The sequence below is a fragment of the Schistocerca gregaria genome, chromosome 1 (assembly GCF_023897955.1).
Source record: "Schistocerca gregaria isolate iqSchGreg1 chromosome 1, iqSchGreg1.2, whole genome shotgun sequence".
NCBI classification, from domain to species: domain Eukaryota; kingdom Metazoa; phylum Arthropoda; class Insecta; order Orthoptera; family Acrididae; genus Schistocerca; species Schistocerca gregaria.
Genome location: NC_064920.1, coordinates 1,125,747,121 through 1,125,767,733, shown reverse-complemented (window position 1 = coordinate 1,125,767,733; position 20,613 = coordinate 1,125,747,121). Strand labels below are relative to the sequence as shown.

The 20,613-nt window shown below is 39.5% G+C and overlaps 1 protein-coding gene and 1 non-coding gene across 9 annotated transcripts in view; both read right to left on the bottom strand.

Annotated features, from left to right (window-relative positions):
- LOC126283855 (uncharacterized) overlaps positions 1–20,613 on the bottom strand; it is a 242,530-nt gene that overhangs the window by 118,681 nt on the left and 103,236 nt on the right. For all 8 annotated transcript variants that reach the window (XM_049982308.1, XM_049982306.1, XM_049982307.1 and 5 more), the window contains one exon: positions 13,519–14,265. In XM_049982308.1, coding sequence (XP_049838265.1) covers positions 13,519–14,265 — 747 coding nt within the window. The remainder of the gene's footprint in view (positions 1–13,518; positions 14,266–20,613) is intronic.
- On the bottom strand, positions 8,343–8,417 carry Trnas-cga (transfer RNA serine (anticodon CGA)). The gene has a single exon. It is a non-coding gene; the product is annotated as a tRNA-Ser (tRNA).

Genomic DNA, 20,613 nt, shown 5'->3' with positions numbered 1-20,613 from the left:
TCCGGTCGCTGCGTCTTCAACCCCTAACACCATCTGGGGGAACAGCTTGACGTCATCACCCGAGCTCCGCTCAAGCCGCAACAGCGCCTCCACGCTCTCACCAACGTGCTTCTCCCTGGCCTGTACCATGGGCTGGCACTTAGCCGCACCTGGATGGGTGCGCTGAAGTCAGCAGACGTTACCGTCAGGGCCGCCATCAGGAGATGGTTCCGCCTCCCGTCGAACACTCCCCTGGGCTACTTTCACGCTCCTGTTGCCCAGGGGGGCCTCGGCTTTCCATCGTGAAGTTGGATGGGGCCAACCCTTCGTCGGTCCCGTCTGCTGGCGTTAAAGAAGATTGGGCCAGCCTTCGACGGTGCAGGCCTGGACGAGGTACAGCGTGAGATCGAGGTGCTGGAGCAGCATCTTATGTGGGAGGGCCACCTCCTCAAATCGTCAACACAGGTTGGAGAAATGTGGGCAGCGCGCCTACACGTTGCCATCGACGGTGCGGCGCTGTCATCTTCCGCCGCCGTCAAAGGGCAACATCAGTGGGTCGCCGACACCAGTCGACTTCTATCTGGGCGTGATTACATCGATGCTCTCCGCGCCCGCATCAACGCCTTCCCGACGAGGGCACGGCGCAGTCGGGGGCGAGAAGCGGACACCAGATGCCGCGTGGGCTGCCAGGCCATGGAGACCGCCAACCACGTATTACAGGCTTGCTTTAGGACACACGGGTCCCGAGTGAAACGACACGACGCAATTGTGCGCTATGCAGAGGGGCTTCAATGTCTCTGTGGAGCCCCACCTCTGTACACCTGAGGGAATCCACAAGCCTGACGTGGTGGCGGTCAAAGACGGCACCGCCCCCGTGATTGACGCCCAGGTAGTCAGAAACCATCTCCGGCTTGACTGGTGTCACTCCCAGAAGGCGGCCTACTACGACACACCGTCCATCCGGCGTACCATCTCCAACCTGCACCGAGACGTCGAGGAGGTGACTGTGTCCACCGCGACATTGAACTGGAGGGGCGCATGGTCTCCAGCGTCGGCGAAGGATCTCTCCCTTTTAGGATTTCGACCCCGAGAACTGGCAGTACTCAGCACGAGAGTACTGCAGAGCTGCTGCACAAGTTACCGAATCTACGAGCGTATGACAGCTTCCCGAAGGCTGATGCCACGAGCCGGCGTTGGCTAGGCTGCTGGCTATTCTTCTGCCTTGACTCCTGGGGCCTATCCACAGGAGGAATATCCATCTTTGTAAGCTGTGAACAGTCGGCAAGGACTTGCTGCTATCAGCAAGATGTTTGTTGTCATTGGCAGCTTGCAGTGCCTCTCAGCCAGTGGAATTATGAACCAGCAATGTGGCAAGGGTACTGACGTCAGTAGCAGATGGCAACCCACAGTGGCTGATACACAAACTAAAGACAGTCACACAGCTGAAGACAGGGCATTCCAGAGTGTGCAGAATCATGCTGTGGACCCAGTCTGGAAGAAGTAGCTCTCAGTGCCTGCCCTCACCAGTGGAGGCGGACAGCACTAGAGTTTGCCCACACGAGTGAAGGTGCAGAATCCCAGGCTTGAAACATAGACAGCCATGGCAGGAGGATACCAGCACCTGGAAGTAGGCCTTCTGGTGGCTCACTGGTTGAAGGCAGTACATTGCAGTATCACACTTGGTGCAAATGGTAGGCTCACAACTAATAGAGACTCAGCAAGTTAATCAGTTCTACTGAAATTATGTGGCTGAAATGAATGACTGTGCTTTGTAACTAATTATTGCACCACAAACGACATCACACTGAGCCTGATAAAATCTTGATTAACTTTGAGCCTAATCTGTTGTTGATGTCGTACCTCATGTAGTTTACAATAACCGGAACATGAGTAACAAGCGTTGTTTAAAACAGCAATTTCTTTTCTTTTTACAATGAAAAATTAATTGGTATTCCATAAAAAGTTACAGAACCTGGATTTAGAAATCATTACAATTACTTCAGAATAATAAACAAGTCAATGTGTGGGGAATAAAACTTGTAGACGGAGACCACAATATGAATACAGTCAGCATATTCAGAAGTATGTAAGCTGCTGCAGTTATTTGGGTAGGATTGCACAGGATAGAGCAGCAAAGAGAGCTGCATAAAACCAGTCTTCGGATTGAAGATCACAAGAACAGCAACAACAAATCAGGTTCACGGTGATGTACACATAATTTCATTGATGTTCATACTTCTTGCGATATTTGCGTTTAAGTAGGACACTTAGTGAAATTCATAAAATGTTTGCAATGAAAAATAGGGGTCGCTATGCTTTTGCATTTGATGCCTATACATAATATGTTGCTGTGTATGAAATTTAGCTATAATATTGAATTTTCCTTTAGACTTAGGTGGAGATCTCTTTCTATCACTAACCTCAAGGAAATTGATCTTATGTAACACATTCATTTGCAATCTCGCATGCCAGTGATAAGGCCAGAATGAAATATCCATAACATTCCTCACATTTCATAAACAGTTTCAGATACTGAAACGTGATTTTCGCGAGTGATAGCACGCAAGGAAGAGAGTATTTTGCCATAAAGGTTTCAAGCAAAACTTCATTATTTACAGTGTTATTCTAATAACTGCATACTTTTTTGATGAAAGAATGAAATTTTTAAGAGCCACCGATGACTGAAGAAAAGAGAAATGCCGTGGGTTCTGGAACAACGTAAGTGAAGACATTACACATTTATTTTTGTACTGTGCTTTTTTCATAAGCTATTGATCTTACTTGTTCTCAGTTCCTCACTTAACTACATTAACAAAACACTGTTTCAGAATTCTCCTGCAACTGTGTCTGCACAGTATGTTAATGAGGTGGTGATGTGTAAACTCTGCTGTGTTTTGGCTAAAGAAGCACTTTTTAGAATGGCAAAGAGGGAAATGACGATTTTACTCAAAATTTGCCACTCATGACGTTTCTCTGAAAAGATACAAATGGTTCGCAAGTCTGGCAAAAATAAATCATTGCTTCTTCTACATTTTCAGCACAATTCTTTTCAGATACTAAACAAAGCAGAGATGGCAATAGATCTATTTGGATGGACAACATGCAAGTGGGGGGGAGGGGGGGAGGGTGGAGGGGCTGCACTTAATATTCACAAAAAATATAAGCAAAGGGCCCCCCATGAACCATGAACCTTGCCGTTGGTGGGGAGGCTTGCGTGCCTCAGTGATACAGATAGCCGTACCGTAGGTGCAACCACAACGGAGGGGTATCTGTTGAGTGGCCAGACAAACACGTGGTTCCTGAAGAGGGGCAGCAGCCTTTTCAGTAGTTGTAGGGGCCACAGTCTGGATTATTGACTGATCTGGCCTTCTAACACTAACCAAAACAGCCTCGCTGTGCTGGTACTGCAAATGGTTGAAAGCAAAGGGAAACTACAGCCGTTATTTTTCCTGAGGGCATGCAGATTTACTGTATGGTTAAATGATGATGGTGTCCTCTTGGGTAAAATATTCCCGAGGTAAAATAGTCCCCCATTCGGATCTCTGGGCGGGGACTACTCAAGAGGACGTCGTTATCAGGAGAAAGAAAACTGTAGTTCTACGGATCGGAGCGTGGAATGTCAGATTCCTTAATCGGGCAGGTAGTTTAGAAAATTTAAAAAGGGAAATGGATAGGTTAAAGTTAGATATAGTGGGAATTAGTGACGTTTGGTGGCAGGAGGAACAACACTTTCGGTCAGGCGAATACAGGGTTATAAATACAAGAAGAAATGAAAGAGGAAGCCGTCTGTTAGAATTTTGCACAGAGCATAACTTAATCACAGCTAACACTTGGCTCAAGAATCATAAAAGAAGGTTGTATACATGGAAGAATCCCAGAGATACTAAAAGGTGTCAGATAGATTATATAATGGTAATACAGATATTTAGGAATCAGGTTTTAAATTGTAGGACATTTCCAGGAGCAGATGTGGACCCTGGCCACAATCTATTGGTTATGAACTGTAGATTAAAACTGAAGAAATTGCAAAAAGGTGGGAATTTAAGGAGATGGGACCTGGATAAACTGATTAAACCAGAGGTTGTACAGAGTTTCACGGAGAGCGTAAGGGAACAAATGGCAGAAATGGGGGAAAGCAATACAGTAAAGGAAGAATGGGTAGCTTTGAGGGATGAAGTAGTGAAGGCAGAAGAGGATCAAGTAGGTAAAAAGACGAGGGCTAGTACAAATCCTTGGGTAACAGAAGAATTATTAAATTTAATTTATGAAAGGAGAAAATATAAAAATGCAGTAAATGAAGCAGGCAAAACGGAATACAAACATCTCAAAAATGAGATTGACAGAAAGTGCAAAATGGCTAACCAGGCTTGGCTAGAGGACAAATGTAAGGATGTAGAGGCTTATCTCACTAGGGGTAAGATAGATACTGCCTACAGGAAAATTAAAGAGACCTTTGGAGAAAAGAGAACCACTTGCATGAATATTAAAAGGTCAGATGGAAACCCAGTTCTAAGCAAAGAAGGGAAAGCAGAAAGGTGGAAGGAGTATATAAAGAGACTATGCAAGGGCGATGTACTTGAGGACAATATTAGGGAAAGAGAAGGGAATGTAGATGAAGATGAAATGGGGGATATGATACTGTGTGAAGAGTTTGACAGAGCACTGAAAGACCTGAGTCGAAACAAGGCCCCAGGAGTAGACAACATTCTATTAGAACTACTGACGGCCTTGGTAGAGCCAAACATGACAAAACTCTGCCATCTGGTGAGCAAGATGTACGAGACAGGTGAAATACCCTCAGACTTCAAGAAGAATATAATAATTCCAATCCCAAAGAAAGCAGGTGTAGACAGATGTGAAAATTGCCGAACTATCAGTTTAATAAGTCATGGCTGGAAAATACTAACGCAAATTCTTTACAGACTAATGGAAAAACTAGTAGAAGCCGACCTAGGGGAAGATGAGTTTGGATTCCGTAGAAATATTGGAACATGTGAGGCAATACTGACCCTACGACTTATCTTAGAAGCTAGATTAAGGAAAGGCAAACCTACGTTTCTAGCATTTATAGACTTAGAGTAAGCTTTTGACAATGTTGACTGGAATACTCTCTTTCAAATTCTGAAGGCGGCAGAAGTAAAATGCAGGGAGCGAAAGGCTATTTATAATTTGTACAGACACCAAATGGCAGTTATAAGAGTTGAGGGGCATGAAAGGGAAGCAGTGGTTGGGAAGGGAGTGAGACAGGGTTTAGCCTCTCCCGGATGTTATTCAATCTGTATATTGAGCAAGCAGTGAAGGAAACAAAAGAAAAATTTGGAGTAGGTATTATAATCCATGGAGAAGAAATAAAAACTTTGAGGTTTGCCGATGACATTATAATTCTGTCAGAGACAGCAAATCACTTGGAAGAGCAGCTGAACAGAATGGACAGTGTCTTGAAAGGGGATATAAGATGAACATCAACAAAAGCAAAACAAGGATAATGGAATGTAGTCGAATTAAGTCAGGTGATGCTGAGGGAATTAGATTAGGAAACGAGACACTTAAAGTAGTAAAGGAATTTTGCTATTTGGGGAGCAAAATAACTGATGATGATCGAAGTATGGAGGATATAAAATGTAGACTGGCAATGGCAAGGAAAGCACTTCTGAAGAAGAGAAATTTGTTAACAACGAGTATAGATTTAAGTGTCAGGAAGTCATTTCTGAAAGCATTTGTATGGAGTGTAGCCATGTATGGAAGTGAAACAAGGACGATAAATAGTTTGGACAAGAAGAGAATAGAAGCTTTCGAAATGTGGTGCTACAGAAGAATGCTGAAGATTAGATGGGTAGATCACATAACTAATGAGGAGGTGTTGAATAGGATTGGGGAGAAGAGAAGTTTGTGGCACAACTTGACTAGAAGAAGGGATCTGTTGGTAGGACATGTTCTGAGGCATCAAGGGATCACCAATTTAGTATTGGAGGGCAGCGTAGAGGGTAAAAATCGTAGAGGGGGACCAAGAGATGAATACACCAAGCAGATTCAGAAGGATGTAGGTTGCAGTAGGTACTGGGAGATGAAGAAGCTTGCACAGGATAGAGTAGCATGGAGAGCTGCATCAAACCAGTCTCAGGACTGAAGACGACAACGACAACGACAATGACAACAACAACAACAACAACAACAACAACAACAACAACAACACATGAGCAAAGGCTTCAGTTAGAACACCACTTGCCTTCCAGCACACAGACTGCCTGCCCACAACCCCCATCACTACCGCTCTCCCAATGCCTGTCATGCCGAAGGCGCATCTACCAGCCACTTTATTCTGCGTGCACTATATAAACAGTTCACTCCTTATTTTACTTTGTCTGGGCAGTCTTTGTTTGTCCTGCTTCCATGATGCTCTTGCAATAATTGTGATGGTGTTTTTATTTTATACAGCTATGCAAAATGTAAAAAAGTTGCTGCAACACATTTGAGACGGTGAAAGGGACTTATGTTCATTATTTTTTGTGGAGCTGTTCTCGTAAGGGACAGTCTTTACTGGGTACAGAAAATATTTTATTGTATTTGCTATCTGTCCATTCATTTAGCATGTCAGAGAGTTGGAAAATCTCTTGACTATATATTTCTACTGCTTCTAGTGAGTTGAGTTTTGTGCCTGAGGGTCGTCCATGACAGATCATGAGATCTTTATTGATGTTTGGAAGGCTGCGTTTCCTGTCACAAAGGTGGCCATTTACATGTTAAGTTGGCATGTGTTCATCACATTGTATGGTAAATGATCTGCCTATCGTATCTACATAAAAACTGGGACAGACAGGGCATGTGATCTTGCAACAACCTGGTTGTGTATGTTTGTCAAGTTGGTTGCAACTGTGAGGAAGGACAGATTTTTTTTTCTTTTGCATAATAGCCCATATCTTTTGAACTGACTTGCAGTTTCATTAGAGGCTCTTGCAATGAGTAGAATGTTCAAATATTTTTTGGGGTTAGAGTCTGTTGGTAACAAGTATTTTTTCTAGCTTGTTAGACTTATGACCATCCTGAGATTTTTGACACTTTCATGTAACTCTGTCTGGAAAGGGTTTAGCCTGTTTTGGTATTAACAATACAGCCTAAAAAAACTACTATTATATCTTCATCCAAACAAGTGCAATTCATCTTTTTTTATGCGACGTCAGTGGATTTTAACATAAATTAATCATCAGAGATGTATTTTGTAACAAAAAGCAAACACAGGACCCCTTTCAAACACACACAACTTCAGGTTAGACTTCAGAACTACAAGTTCCTTCTTTAGAGAGGTGAGGGCTATTGGAAGGGGAAGATTAAAAGGAAAGGCAGGCCACTAGTGACCTGCTCTTCCTATTTAATGTTCCTCAACAAATCCCTCTCTCCTCCCTCATGAACATACCAGTAGTTCCAGAAGCCAGGTAGTGTTTCTCTTTCACTTTTATGTGGATCTATCGGTAGGACTACACACTTCGCCTACTGAAGGTAAATTCTAGTCAGCAGTTCTGTCTCACGATTTACAAGTTTTCTAAACTGAAGTTTCCTTTGACAAACTGGAGTCAATGTTTACCTATTACGCATACAAAATAATGCAAAAAAAACACTACTGATATTGTTTATTATCTATGAAAGGAGCAAAATCAGTTAAGAAACTAACAAGGAAAGTATTTGCATCGAACTTGCACATCTGTAGAAATTTTTATTACAGGACCATTATGTACCTCTCAATGAGCTGGTGAGTGTCATTTTTCTGCAAGACCCTGCAAGCATGCTCTAGATTTCACTGCAGAAGCCAAATGTAAAGCTGATATCTGAACTATAAATGCAGTGAGTACTTTCAATAAAATGCTCAAAGCAATATGAATCATTACAAAACTCACAGTGAAGAGAAGCCCGCTGATCACATATCATAGTGGCACATTCTATAATATGAGTGCTCAATGCCATGTCAATGACACTTCTGAAGCAGTCCACAGATTTACCAATATTGTAGCCATCATTCTGCCACGTGTAATGAAGTACTGGTCTATATATTTCTGCAGATAATTTATTGTAATTGATAGACTGGATTTTCACGATAATGAATCTATAATGCAATTCTGGATGCATGTTCCTGGGATGTAGTTTAAGAAATTCTGTTATTCCCTTGGCATATATTTTATACTGCCTGACAAAATACGTGTCCAGAGGTCATGCATGTATTGTAGGTTTAGGTGGAATGATTTTTAAAACTACATCTTTTATGCCCAGACCAGGAGTCACAAAGTACTACTGACTTTGTCAGCAAATGTGGATTCAAAACCAATAAGAAAAACACCTTCTTATGTTGAAACTTCCTGGCAGATTAAAACTATGTGCTGAACCGAGACTCGAACTCGGGACCTTTGCCTTTCGCGGGCAAGTGCTCTACCAACTGAGCTATCCAAGCACGATTCACGCCCGGTCCTCACAGCTTTACTTCTGCCAGTACCTCGTCTCCTACCTTCCAAACTTTACAGAAGCTCTCCGGCGAACCCTCAGTTGGTAGAGCACTTCCCCGCAAAAGGCAAAGATCCCGAGTTCGAGTCTCGGTCCAGCACACAGTTTTAATCTGCCAGAAAGTTTCGTATCAGCGCACACTCCGCTGCAGAGTGAAAAACTCATACCTTCTTATGTTGTTTCATTGTCTTCCTGCTCACACTTGCTTCTACAAAGACATTTTGAGGGGCAATTTTTCTATTTCCATTGACACATGGGATTAAATCTTTCCATTTGGTTCTTGGAAGCATGTATAGATTTTGTCTGCCAATTATCTGTCCACTGATACAGAAACATCATCATGTAGCTGCTTGTTGCATTGTTAACTGATTGCAACACTGAGACAATGTTTCTCTTTCCTTTCATGGCTAGTGTTCTTTTAGAATAAAGCTCATAGTTGAGCTGACTCTGATCACATTTCCATATACAACCCATTTTGATGTTATTTGTCATGATATGCACATTGACTTCAGCAACAAATGTTCAAGCTCTCTGAATCATCTCTTCTTCATCGTGCTTATCATTTCACACTTGGAGCGTAGTTATATGCTATGATGATTTCCTAATCTCCTTCTTCAAATTAGTAATAAATCGCTGTGACACTGGAAAGTTTGTGCGCCTGAGATTTCTGGCTACATGCAATGCCCGATGTTGTAAATGCCATTAATGAATAGAAGAAATGCATTCTACGCTTCATAAAACTTCACCGTAACATACTGTTTGAAGGTATTGAACTACAGCATACAATTTCCTTTGAAAACTGTATTGCTTTTTCTTTTCTTCACCACACAGTCCAGTATGCTTTTATATCACTTTTAACTTTCAGTTTAGAGTATCTTTTCAGGAGGTTGTCATATATGTCAAATCCTCTGACACAATGGCCATCATCAGAAATGTTCTCTAGCGTGTTATCATCAAACACTGTGATAACACATTTGATTTCAAACTTGTTATCAGGAGAAGGTTGGAATTCACGTTCACAGCTTCCACTGCCTCTTATCAAACTTGGCACATCACTATTGCTTGCAGTGAGGTGTTCGTCATTGTCATCACTAGCACCATAATTATATTAAGGGAATCTGTAACTGAAGGCATCCATTCTTGAAAAATAAACTGCAAACAGCTGCTGTACAATCCTTTAATAGTACTATTGGTTTCACAATGTTGAAGTTACATCTTCAGCTACACCTAAATAAAGAAGAACAGCAAATGTGGAAATTAAAAATGTTAATAGTTAGTAATAAGATGTAAATAAGAATTGTTGTTTTAACAGCTGACCGGAAAGTATGCAATATGTGTCAGTGAGAACCATCATGGCCAGTTGCTGGCAGAATACTGGGCGTACATGTGAGTAACAAGTAAACAGGCATGCATGGCTTACTTGGAAGAAATGGACAGTGTATGAAATTGTAAAGAATTTGATTAAGAATTTTAGTAGGCTTTGTTACAACAGACATACATAATTAAAAGAAAGTGCAGTAAAATGACTACTGAAATATAAAATGGCTCAACTAATTACATTGTAGACAATCAAATTTGGAGGGTACATTATAGTGCTTCAACTCAGTTGGGCTATTTAGAAAAAATTCTGTATGATACTTCCTACTTCGCACAATCTCAGTTTCTTCTAACATATTTAAAGTATGGCCTTTCAGCTGGGAATGTAACATTTTTAAGTCATTTGAAAAATAAGTGATAGTGTGGTTCTGTTCTCTTAAGGGTACACAACGCTGATCTGGAATTTGTCAGATTTAGGTGCTCTCACAATCTAATCTTGAAATTCTTAACTGTCTGTTCTATACACTGGATTGACATTGCGGGACTGATAGTACTATTAAAGGATCAGACAACAGCTGTTTGCGGTTTATTTTTCAAGACTCATTATTATGCATAAGTGTTAAAGCAGTGATAATATTTTTACTATAATAGATAATAGAAAACATGTGAATGATTCACCTTCTACACTAATATTTTCAGAAAGAAGGGTTTGTCATAACTTCATCTCAACCAGTCACAGTAAATTAGCAGGGCTGATTACCAACTACTGATGCAGCTGATGTTTCACTACACAAACAACTTCAAAAATGCAACTTAACACACACATTGTGCCCTCTCTACTGGCACAGCAGCAGGCAAAGGTCGAATTCGGCATGGCATACTCAGTGGCACCTAATGGATGACTGCAGAGATCTGCATACAAACGAATATGACTGGTTTAAAAAGGGACCTTTAAATGATCCCTTAATGGATTGTGGAGTAAATGTGTTGGCTCAAGCCCAAATACTTTCCTTGTGAGTTGGAATTGTATTATATTATTGGCCATCTATCAGAGAGATAAAATTGAGCCACTAAATTGATTCATGCTACCACACATTCCTACATGAGATAGTAGTGCATTCAGGAAAGATAGATCATGCAGAATTGGTGGTGGAGTGTTTGTGTCTGTCAGTAGTGGTTTATCTTGTAGTGAAGTAGAAGTAGATACTCCGTGCGAATTGGTATGGGTGGAGGTTATACTTAACAGACGAACTAAGTTAATAATTGGCTCCTTCTACAGACCTCCAGACTCCGATGGTATAGTTGCAGAACATTTCAGAGAAAATTTGAGTCTCGTAACAAATAAATACCCCACTCATACGGTTATAGTTGGTGGGGACTTCAACCTTCCCTCGATATGTTGGCAAAAATACTTGTTCAAAACCGGTAGTAGGCAGAAAACATCTTCCAAGATTGTTCTAAATGCTTTCTCCGAAAATTATTTCGAGCAGTTAGTCCACGAACACACGCGAATTGTAAATGGTTGCGAAAACACACTTGACCTCTTAGCCACAAACAATCCAGAGCTAATAGAGAGCATCATGACTGATACAGGGATGAGTGATCACAAGGTCGTTGTAGCTAGTCTCAATACCATTTCTTCCAAATCCACCAGAAATAAACGCAAAATAATTTTATTTAAAAAAGCGGAAAAGTGTCACTAGAAGCCTTCCTAAGAGACAATCTCCATTCCTTCCGAACTGACTATGCAAATGTAGACGAGATGTAGCTCAAATTCAAAGATATAGTAGCAACAGCAATTGAGAGATTCATACCTCATAAATTGGTAAGAGATGGTACAGATCCCCCGTGGTACACAAAACACTTCCAAACGCTGTTGCAGAGGCAACTCGAAATCTCGAAGATTGGGTAAAATTTACAGACGCGCGAAACTTGGCACAGACTTCAATGCGAGATGCCTTTAATAGGTTCCACAACGAAACATTGTCTCGAAATTTGGTAGAAAATCTGAAGAAATTCTGGTCGTATGTAAAGTACACAAGCGGCAAGACGCAGTCAATACCTTTGCTGCGCAGTGCCGATGATACTGTTACTGATGACTGTGCCGCTAAAACGGAGTTATTGAACGCAGTTTTCCGAAATTCCTTCACCAAGGAAGACGAATGGAATATTCCAGAATTTGAAACATGAACAGCTGCTAGCATGAGTTTCTTAGAAGTAGATACCTTAGGGGTTGCGAAGCAACTCAAATCGCTTGATACGGGCAAGTCTTCAGGTCCAGATTGTATACCAATTAGGTTCCTTTCAGATTACGCTGATACAATAGCTCCCTACTTAGAACTCATATACAACCTCTCGCTCACCAATAGACCTGTACCTACAGATTGGAAAATTGCGCAGGTCAGACCAGTGTTTAAGAAGGGTAGTAGGAGTAATCCATCGAACTACAGACCCATATCATTGACGTCGGTTTGCAGTAGGGTTTTGGAGCATATACTGTATTCAAACATTATGAATCGCCTCGAACGAAACGATCTATTGATATGTAATCAGCATGGTTTCAGAAAACATCGCTCTTGTGCAACGCAGCTAGCTTTTTATTCGCACGAAGTAATGGCCGGTATCAACAGGGGATCTCAAGTTGATTACGTATTTCTAGATTTCCGGAAAACTTTTGACACCATTCCTCACAAGTGACTTCTAATCAAGCTGCGGGCCTATGGGGTATCGTCTCAGTTGTGCGACTGGATTCGTGCTTTCCTGTCGGGAAGGTTGCAGTTCATAGTAATAGACGGCAAATCATCGAGTAAAACTGAAGTGATATCAGGTGTTCCCCAGGGAAGCATCCTGGGACCTCTGCTGTTCCTGATCTATATAAATGACATGGGTGACAATCTGAGCAGTTCTCTTAGGTTGTTCGCAGATGATGCTGTAATTTACTGTCTAGTAAGGTCATCCGAAGACCAGTATCAGTTGCAAAGCGATTTAGAAAAGATTGCTGTATGGTGTGGCAGGTGGCAGTTGACACTAAGTAACTAAAAGTGTGAGGTGATCCATATGAGTTTCCGTTGGAATTCGATTACTCGATAAATAGTACAATTCTTAAGGCTGTCAATTCAACTAAGTACCTGGGTGTTAAAATTATGAACAACTTCAGTTGGAAAGACCACATAGATAATATTGTGGGGAAGGCAAGCCAAAGGTTGCGTTTCATTGGCAGGACACTTAGAAGATGCAACAAGTCCACTAAAGAGACAGCTTACACTACACTCGTTCGTCCTCTGTTAGAATATTGCTGCGCAGTGTGGGATCCTTACCAGGTGGGATTGACGGAAGACATCGAAAGGGTGCAAAAAAGGGCAGCTCGTTTTGTATTATCACGTAATATTGGAGAGAGTGTGGCAGATATGATACGTGAATTGGGGTGGAAGTCATTACAGCAAAGACGTTTTTCGTTGTGGTGAGATCTTTTTTCGAAAATTTCAGTCACCAACTTTCTCTTCCGAATTCGAAAATATTTTGTTGAGCCCAACCTACATAGGTAGGAATGATCATCAAAATAAAATACGAGAAATCAGAGCTCAAACAGAAAGGTTTAGGTGTTCGTTTTTCCCGCGCACTGTTAGGTAGTGGAATGGTAGAGATATAGTATGGGTGTGGTTCGATGAACCCTCTGCCAAGCACTTAAATGTGAATTGCAGAGTAGTCATGTAGATGTAGATGTGGACAACTTACCTCGACACAATTACCCAAGGTTTGGCTGAATTCATGTAGAGAGGATTCTTGTTCATATATTGCATAAATCTTCTTTTGTGGTCCAGTATACATTCTAATTCTGCTGCACGTATTTTCAGTGACACTACATTTTGAGTAATCTCTGTATTAATTTTATTTATTGTGTCTGACGGCTCAGACCCATTTCCTTGATGCTCTGCATGAGTCTCTGGTTCAGACATACTGCTTAAATGCTTGGGGCTGGAGCCTTGACCTGATACAGTAGTTGGTCCTAGCAAATAAGAGTCATCTTCATTTTTGTACATTATCATTTTCTCCAAATTTAATGTTTTATCTGGTGGATGTAACATAACAGATTTCTTTCCTTCCAGTTCAGTAATATCTGTAGTGAATGTCTCTTTCAAAGGCTTAGGTCCAGTATCCTGTGTATGGTCACAGCCTTTTGTATATGTTACCATTTTCTCCAAGTGCAAAGGTTCAAATGAACTTCGCAGTGGCAAAGAGACATCCTGTGAATAATCTTTCATGGGAGATTTATGGGTATGCTCAACTGGAAACATCACCTGATCATCTTGAATATTTTGGACAGGCCCTGAATCAATCAGAACATTGCAAACATTATTCCCAAACTCTTTTTCTGTATGCCTAGTTGCCTGTGAGGGTGTATACCCTTCAGTTCTTCCACCAGAAGTTTTGTCTGATTCTTCAAATGGAGGGAGAATTATCAGCTTCACATTACTCCTTGTCCTGTAACAAAATTATTCATATAAATTTCATTTTTACCATACAAATTAAGATTTTGTGCGTGTTGTGAGAGAAATATGGGGAATAACAATTATAGACCCAACCAGTGAAACTGAGTTTTACTCCAGTTGAGGGTTGCATATGTACTAAATACGGAAAAAGAGTCACTGGTAAATAAAAGTAAACCAACCTGAAACAGTACTAATTCAGATATAAATAGTAAAAAAAAAAACAAAAAAAAACACCCCTGAACCACATCTAGTACTAGGCAAAACTGTTTCCAGTGGGAAAGATTCTACACAATTCAAAGAAGTGACAATAAAGCAAACTAATGAAAGTGAAAATTTTTCAAGTATTTACTGCAAGACATATTATCAAAAGGGTTTCCAGGTTGCTATGACAAAGTGTTGGTAATTGCAGAAAACTAAACAGTTGAAGTTTCTTGCTTTCTGGTCCAACAGAACAGCTGATCAGCTAAGAATTTGAAGATAGTAACAGACACTAATAGTAGTTAAAATAGTGGAGAGGGGAGTGAGTGAAGTATTAAATAGTTATGAAGAAGATGAAGTATATGCATTTATTTATAATGATGATGAAAATATGTTGAGTAAAAAAAATTAATGATATATGTAAAGACAGTGATGATAACAAAGTGTTTGGAAATACAGGAGTCAGAAGGGAAGAAGGTTATGCTAGGTATTATTTAACTGTTACTGAAAATAAATTTGGTGATCAAGGCTACAGTTTTTCTAATGATGGAATTAATGAGGATTTGTTGCATGAAGAAGACATGAAGATAAGTAACAGTGAAGTATAACATCCTGTGATTTTGGCTAATGTTCAACATTTGTTAAATGTTTACTAGATAGTGGAAGTGAACGAAATGGAATTTGCCAAATGTTTGGTGAGTTGTTTAAAGACAAAGAAAAGGCAGTAATAATGCAAGTTTCAGGAATTAGAATTATGGGTGCTGTTGGGAAGGTGGCAAAAAGTTGTAACATGTCAGCAACTGGAATGTAAATTTTTAGTGAAACCTGATCTGGACATAGGTGAGATTTTAGGTACAGATTTTTTGTATAAATGGAATACAAAATATTCATATTTTGTAGTCCTCCCATCCTCATTGTGTATAATATTATGGTATGCAGATAATTTTTACTTTTGGACCCTTTACTTACAAATGAATGAAACACAGTTTTGTTGTTGTAGGCATTTCACCTTTATTCTTTGCGAGATATCTTCAGTGACAGGTTCTATGGCTGTTGTTCCACAAGTGTTTTTGTTCCAGTTTCAGCACTCTTCTTCTTATGATTGCCATTTGGAACTTTTTATTTTCAGAGTTCTCAGAACTAGGAACTGAACACATGTGTGAAGTCTGCAAAACAAAGTTCCAAATGGCAATTATATGAAGAAAATCAGTGCTGAAAATGGAAAAAAAACACAACATTTAGAACATCCACAAAATCTGCCTATATAGATGTCTTGCAAAGAATAAAGGTGAAACGATTATAGTTTCTTGCTAGAAAATTTAGTTTGGTATATAATGAAAACTTGTATGAAAGTACTTTTCTAGTAAAATGGATAAAGAAAGAAATTATGAGTTAGAGTTTCCATTGAGATATTTACCTACTGGAAGTTGCATAGATAAATCAGAGAGTGACAAAGTAGCATTAAAAATAAAAGAGGAAACAGAGAATATTGACATTGTAACAACTAACCAAATGAATGATCTAGAGAAAGATGTAGAGTAAATAGTAAATCAATTTCAGATAAAGCTGGCCTAGTGGAAGATTTTGAATGCAAATTTAAATTTAAAGAACATGGGCCTTTTTATATTAAGCCCTACACCATTTTTTAAAAGAAAAAAGTCATAAGGATGGAAATAGAGAAAACACTGGGTTGGGGAATAATTAAAAGGTCAGACAATAGGTACAAAAATCTATTGATAGTTGTTGAAAAAATGGGGGTATTAATGAGTTGTTTTGGATGTTAGGAAGTTAAGTGAAATAATAATGAGAGAAAGTTAGAGAACAGCTAACACTGATCAATTCCTGGAGAAATTCCATGGCTCTAAATTCCTCATACTTTTGATGTGACTTGTGGTTACTGGAATATTAGTTTGGCTAAAGAATCTTGGCATTATACACCCTTATCACATGAAGATGCGTATTATCAACATCATGTGGTGCCCTTTGGTCTAAATTTATGTTTGTGTATTCATTGGAACAATTTATAAAATTTTGGGTAATGAAATACTTAGTGAAGTGACTGTTTAAGTAAGCAACACTCTGATTTTTAGTTCTGATTGGTTTGAATGCTGTACAATTTTGGATGAAGTATTTAAACCTATTTACAAAGGGGATATGAATTCAAATTAAGTAAGTCTGAATTTGTCAAGAAATAAATTTAATTTTAGGACATATAATTAATGAAATTTAATTTAATTTATTTATTTATTCATGTTCCGTAGATCCAGTAGGCAACAGAATTGTATGCATGTTGAACGAGTCATAATTATACATGAGAACAGTAACCTACTTTTAGATGCTGATGGGCAAAAATTGCAATATGTGTAAAGGAACAAAATATGTTAACAGTTACAAGCTTAGGCACATCCTAAAGTAAAACAGAGGTATAAAACAATACAATAATAAATTACAATTATTCTGTATTAAGTTATAACTTTTCTGGAAGTGAAGAACATTGTTACTCTGACATACGTCATAATGTTCAGTACTAAGTGGTAACAGCAAATATTACAAGTCAATGTGCCATATGTGACTTAGAATTTTTATAACTGTTTATGTCAAAGAATTCATCAAGAGAGTAAAAAAGATGTTCCAGAACATATTCTATTCATTTACTTTTAAATTGTGGTGTTACACCAGTAAGATTATTTATGTCCCTATGATGTGCAATAAGCACCTTTTTGCTTGAGTAATGTACACCTTTTTGTACTAGGTCCAAGCTTTTCCCATCCACATGCAAGTTGTGTTTTGTCCTTGTGTCGTTGTCATGATAGTCATTGCCAGTTTTGTGCATGGGTTGGTTCTTAACTAAAAAGGAGATATGGGATAGGATATACTGCAAGGTCACTGTTAATATCTGTGTGTTTTAAAAAGAATTCTGCATGAACGATTTCTACTCACTCCAATTATAATTCGGATTGCTCTTTTCTGAGTGACAAATACTTTATTTTCCACTGGTTGATATCCCCAAAACAATGAATGAAAATAGCCAAAATAAGCAGCCTTAACAGGGTCAGTATTTGCAGTCGCTGCTATTATATGTAGAGCATAAGTTGCTGAACTAAGTATTTTTCTCAAATGCAGAATATGGCACAACCAATTTAATTTATTATCAGCGTGGAGACCAAAAAATTTAGAAGAATATACTTGATGTATATTTTGAATCATCACAGCTTAGACTTATGTCCTCATGCACTTTCTGAGACCCATCCAAATGAATGTACTGTTTTTTAAGTCAGACCATTGCAGGTGAAATATTTATAGAGATCACTGAACACGAAGTGGCAGATGTTGTAATGTCACTGTCAGGCGTTTTTTCAACTAAAAGACATGTATTTTCTGCAAAGGGAGTAAATTTGATAGTAGCTTTCGTACAGTGTGGAAGGTCATTAATAAGAATAAGAAAGTGCAAGAGGCCCAGCACAGAACCTTGCAGCACACCTGTACATACTGTTCCCCAACCACATGAGGCTAGCTATTGTGCCATCTCCACGATTAAGCGATACCCTCTGCTTTCTATAAATTACGTATGATTGAGGCCAAATGCCCACTGTGCCACTTAAACCATAATAGACACCTTTTGAAATGAGGATTTCATGGTTCACACAATCGAAGACCTAGGCTAACTCACAAAATATACCAACTCAATCTAATCTATTGTTCAGTGCTTCTAAAACCTTATTGGTAAATGAAAATATAGCATCACCAGTTGACAACGGCTAAGAGCAGTGCTCCACAATTCTCTTACATATAAGTTTCTCAAGAATTTTGGAGAAACTTGTTGAAAGGGAAATTGGGCAGTAGTTAGAATCATCAGTTTTATTTCCTTTCTTGAATAATGATTTCACACCTGAATACTTTATTCTGTTTGGGACGATATCTTGTTGAAAGGATTCATTAAACATTTGGCAAAGAATTACACAAATGGCATTATGAGAATGTTTAAGTACTTTAGAGGAAATATTGTCAAAGCCAGACGAATTTTTGGTTTGCATTTTAGTGATGATCATTTTCACCTCACTGACAGTAACTGGGGCTATATGCATTTGACTTATTTTGTACAATCCAGATTCTTTCAAAATATGAAGTGACCGAGCACTTATAAGCAGTTTTTTTGGAGGCTGTTAGAAAGTCAAGCCCAGGACAACTGAAAGCTAGTGCAGATTTTCCAGCACCTAAAAGCAAAAAACAACTAAAAACCATCTTCGATTTATTTGGACACCACAAAAAATATGTGACAGACCAATCCTTTTATCATCCTTGTCTAAGTAGTTTATTAAAGAAAAATGTTGTATGGAATTGTCCATCTGGATGTGGAGAAGTTTTTCAAAATTTAAAGGAGGAGTTAGTAAATTTTTATACCATCCAGACTTCCTTTATACCTCTTTGTATGCACACTGACTCAAGTATTTATGGTTTGACAGTTGAAACATTTAAATTAATAGACTAGATATGGGATGGATCACAGAATAATGGTGTTTGCCAGCAGGACTTCACATGCTCATGAGAAAAATTATATTTCTGAATTGGAAGCTTTGACATTTTTTTTATTTCAAAAATTTGAAGGATATCTACTGGGTTACAAGACAACAGTCTACACAGATCGCAAAGCCTAGCAATTTCTGCAACAGCACAGATTCAAGCATCCTACGTTGACCAGATGGGGCATTATACACTGCTGGAAAAAAATGCAACACCCTCAAGGACAAGGTTGTTTCTTTCAACATGTTAGGTGACAGGTAGTTTATCATTATATGAATATATCTCAAATTCAGACCAAATGAAACACGTGTCACATTAAAGGGTGTCCAAACCATCACATAAATACACAGTATACCCCTATCTGGCAGCAATGCAAGTGTTTATATTCTCATGCAAATGATCTTAAAGGTGTTGAATGGCATCCTGCAATAGACTGTCTCAAGCATTTTGTGTCTTTTGTTGCAATTTGGCAATGGTTGTTGCGTGCCCAGGAAAATGATTAAGTTCCCACTTTATCATGTCCCGTACATGTCCAATCGACGAGAGCTCTGGTGGCCAGGGTATTGTGTCGCAGAAGCAGTATGTGGACTTACTTTAACCTGGAGAAACACCAGATGTGACCATGAGTTGTAGCTGATGGCTCTTGGTACCATGAAGTCTGGGGATCGGACCTTTTTGTCATGGACAAATGCACTCTGGGACAAGCAGTTCAAAAGGTCTACACCATACATTTGTATGGCAATCACATACCAAAAGAACCTTCTCTCATCACTGAGGACAATAGAGAGTGCCATTGCACTCTCCAGTCAACTCTTCCGCGACATGACAGTAGCCATGCTGGGCGGAGTCATGGAATCAGTAGTAGCCTGGCCAGAGGCTCAAATCACCTACATTCCCAATGGTCCTTGATCACAGCAGATGCAACATATGCCCAGATTTCATCCCTGGTTGATGTTCAGGTAACTATTGCTAGTCACACAATGCATCTGTACTATGTGGACATCCAGAACCTGGTCTCCAGGTGTGGGAATGTTCCATAGACCACTGTCGACAGCAGCAACACACCACCCGTACATTGTCACCAACACTGATATGCCCATCCAGCATGCTGCAGGCCCACAATATGACCCCACTCAAATGACTGAGGTTGTTCAACAGAAGTACATAGTAATCAGTGGGACATGGTTGCAACCTAACAATGTTCACCTCAAAACTCACCACAGTTACTGCCTGCCAAATCAAACCAGAGTGTGCACAGACAGCCTCCTGAGCACCATCTAATCACCGATGACTGTGACAATTGAATTGCTATCATTATGACCTCTCGGTGTTGCATTAGATCAGCTTAGATTCAGTTTTCCATAGACCCAAAAAAATGAGATCATTCTTGTGGGTGTGGAACAAGTCAGAAAGTATAACATAAAAAACATACAACTTTTGCATATAATACTTACTAGCCTATCATTTGACAGGAGATTGTCAAATTAGGTGAATACAATGAGGAAAACTGGAACAGCTAATATTTAGAGAATTTAAACACTGTCAGAATGAAACATTGTTATGCATTATTAATAATTTAATATACACAAAATACCTAATCTTGACTGTTGTGACCAAGTGC